The sequence below is a fragment of the Rhamphochromis sp. 'chilingali' genome (genome assembly GCF_963969265.1).
Source record: "Rhamphochromis sp. 'chilingali' genome assembly, chromosome: 3".
In the NCBI taxonomy this organism is placed as follows: Eukaryota; Metazoa; Chordata; class Actinopteri; order Cichliformes; family Cichlidae; genus Rhamphochromis; species Rhamphochromis sp. 'chilingali'.
In genome coordinates, this window is record NC_137931.1 from 42,152,403 (window position 1) to 42,156,165 (window position 3,763).

General features: G+C 35.6%; 1 protein-coding gene across 1 annotated transcript; it reads left to right on the forward strand.

Moving 5' to 3' along the window:
- Positions 1–471: 471 nt before the first annotated feature.
- LOC308393460 (granzyme-like protein 1) lies at positions 472–2,107 on the forward strand (the record flags this gene model as incomplete). The annotated part of the gene is made up of 5 exons (XM_080877228.1): positions 472–529; positions 584–752; positions 831–972; positions 1,580–1,849; positions 1,940–2,107. 5 exons carry the CDS (start codon positions 472–474, stop codon positions 2,105–2,107), a joined length of 807 nt encoding a protein of 268 aa, XP_080733354.1.
- Between the last annotated feature and the right edge of the window lie 1,656 nt (positions 2,108–3,763).

The following is a 3,763-nucleotide window of genomic DNA, read 5'->3' on the forward strand; positions in this document are numbered from 1 at the left end:
CTAAATCTGGAAATGATATCATGCTTCTCAAAGTGTTCATCAACTCATTTATTACAATATTATATGTTGATATGATATGTATGATATATTTGAAGATCTCAATTCATAAAATTTCAAGACTGTGATTTTATGTATTTTTGTCGTTGTTGTTGTTGTCTCCAGCAAAATCAAATAAAGATATTTTTTTCACACAGGGTGATTCTGGGGGTCCTCTGGTATTTGACAAGAAGATGGCACCCATATACAAATGCACACACACACATGCACACACATACACACACATGTGTGCATTTACACTACTTTAACATCTGACATGTGACCGTGAAGGTGTAGCTGGAAAATGTGGTTTCATTGACTCACAGACTCAACATATACGTGTTGATGAAAAGCCACAGAAACATTGCAAGGTGATGCATAAAGCAGAAAAACTGCCCCCCTAAACAACGACATTTTACTTGACTTCCACGCATCATGCACGCTCTACAGAAGTGTCTTCTATTCACAGCTGTGACATGCCTCATACAAAATGGTAAGATTGCAAAATATTTTTCTTAAAGTTATGCAAAAACTATATTTCTCTCAGTTTTTCTTCATTTATTTTCAGCACTGGGAAGTGAAATCATAAATGGCAAAAAGGCTGATGAAAAGTTCATGCAGTATATGGCATCAGTACAAAACAACAAAATACACACATGTGGAGGATTCCTTGTCAGTGAAGACTTTGTAATGACTGCTGCGCATTGTGCTGTTAAGTGAGTAACCACCAAAAGCGTGTCACATTCATCTAAATATAAATAATTATTTTGGTTTCTCATTCATTATTCACGTAGGAAGCTTAAATCCTTAAGTGTTGTTCTGGGTACCCATGATCTCAAGAAGGCAAATAAGAAAATGAGTTATGGAGTAAAAATGATGTGCAGACACCCTGCCTTCAAGGAAGTTGCAAATGGGAATGACATCATGCTCCTCAAAGTAAGTATTCATCTATTCAGCCTCGGCTTCACAAAGGATATCAGACGTTCTTATGAATCAATCAATAATAAAAATAGTTAATACAGGGAGGAAAGTATAAAATAAAAATAAAAGAATAAATAAAAGAAACATAATTAAAAGAACAACAAAAAACCTAAACATTTTCTGGCACTTTCGGCCAGCATTTACTGTCAAACCACATGATCAATCACCAATTACATGATTTTGTTTAAGCTTCAACCAATCAAAGCACATTTGATTGTAGTATAGGTAAAACCAACAGCAACAATAATAATACATGAAATTACTTCTTGTTCCACAACAAAACAAACAAGCACCTTTTCTTATTTTTGCTGTAACAATAATATACATGTCACGCATTATTAGATATATTAATACATCTAAATACAAAGACGATAATAATAGTATTTTAGAATAATTTGCCTTATGCAAGTCGCTACCCACATTTGTGCATGCACTATCTGTTTGAGAGACATGCAAAGACAAATATTGGAGAACTTTAAATACACACAAATTTGACATCTTCATAACTGATTTCAATTTTAATCATTTTTATTTTCTGAGGTTTTTGATTTTATCTTTCCAGCTGTCTAAGAAAGTTTCCCTGGGTGGCAAAAAACCAATTAAGCTAATTCCACTTCCAATTCAACAACTAAACCTGAAGGAAAAGAAGATCTGCAGTGTAGCTGGATGGGGGCCCACAGAACCTCGTAAACATCGATCTGGTTATGTTAATGAGCTGCAAGTGTTGGATGTTCCCATCATTAACAAGGACGAGTGTCAGAAGGTGTGGGGACAAATTCCCAAAAATGTTATTTGCGCCGGTGGATACAAAGCAAAGAGTGGAATCTGTCAGGTCTTTTTTTCATGTTTTCTTATCAAAATAGTATAAACATCAAAATTATTGAAAAACAACAAATTAATATTTGATATTTCTTCCTCACAGGGTGATTCTGGTGGGCCTCTCATATGTAACAAGTTGGCTGTTGGCATTGTTTCCTTTAACAACGACAATGGCTGTAACTATCCAGATGTCCCAAACGTCTATACAGACATATCACAATTTCTTCCTTGGATCACAGATATTCTCAAGAAAAAAAAATGCAAAGGGTAAAAAATATTTTAAATTGTGTTATGGGTGTATTGTAAGACTGTTGGGCAAGTGATATGTGAGCTGTGTAAACTGCTTAAATTCAGCAATATCTAACATTAAAGGGCCTTTCAAAAAACTGCTGATGACTCTTTTCAATGTCAAGCTTACACTAGAACATCAGTAACATAGTAGCTTTGAAGTGCGCAAGTTAGTATGATGTAAAAAAACAAACAAAGGTTTGTCATTAGTTGTATTACACAAACTAATTTGTCAGAAAAAGAATAAAGATCCATTGAGAATTCAAAAAGGCTCATAAACAGTAATATCCAGCGCAAATTAATCTCATTTCATTACAATCTGACCGATACTGTAGGAGGAGTGATTCTTATGAAACATGGCCAGACACTTCACCATGGCTAAAACTCCTCAATCCACATCAATCAGAAAAAAGAAAGAAAGAAAAGTGTATAGTTTTGTTTGACATCACAATTGTACATGGCTATTGAGAGGTCGAGTGACTTCACAAAGAAATTTGATAATTCATAAATTAATTTCCTGTATTTAGTAGACTTTTTGCACATTTTATTTTACATCAGTTTATACTGTGCATGCTGTTATTTATGAAAAAGAAACCAAAATCCAAATCCAATTTATTTATATAGCACATTTAAAAACAAAGAGTTTGCACAAAGTGCTGTACAGAGACAAAGGGGTAAAACACAAGATAAAACCACTGACACCCACATAAACACATAATAACACATAACAAACATATCAACTCACACCAGTCTAAATGCTATCAAAAAAAGGTGTTTTTTCAAAAGAGACATAAAAATAGGAAATGAATATGCCTGTCTGATATTTAAGGGGACTTATTCCAAAGTTTGGGAGTCATAATTGAAGACGCTTGTTGTCCTCTACGCTTTAGCCTAGATTTTGGAACAACCAAAAGCAGCAGGTTGGCTGATCTAAGGGCCCGTGAAGGAATATAAGGCTGAAGTATCTCGGAAAGGTAAGGGGGAGCATTTAGGCATTTATAAACCAGCGTTAGGACTTTGAAATTAGCCAAGCCAACCACAATTCCCAAGCGGGTTGCATGAAATATTATTAGGCCTAAATGCAATCACTTCCATTTTATCCTCATTGAAGCTCAAAAAGTTCAGAGCCATCCAAGCTCTGACATCTTCAAGGCAGTTCAGAAAGATTTGAATCGAGCCTGGGCCGTTTGGCGCTAAAGGCAAATAAATTTGGCAGTCGTCTGCATAGCAGTGAAAGGATATTTTGTGTTTTCTAAAATAGACCCCAAAGGGAGCACGTACAGTGAAAAAAGAAGAGGGCCAAGGATTGAGCCCTGTGGCACCCCACAAGAAAGAGGGGCTGAGGTGGATTCAAATTTTCAACATTAACACTAAACGTTCTGCCACTCAAATAACGAAGTTATTGAACGAAGCCAATCCAGTGTTACACCTTTGATGCCAACCAGGCGTTCCAAACAAGAGATAAGAATACTGTCGCCAACAGTATTAAACGCTGTAGTTAGATCTAAAAGCACAAGGCTCACGGTACTTCGACAATCATTGGCTAAACAGATATCGTTACAAAACCCATAAAAGTGCTGTTTCAGTGGAGTGTAGATGTTTAAACCAAACTGAAAAACTTCCAGGATACCATTAGTAC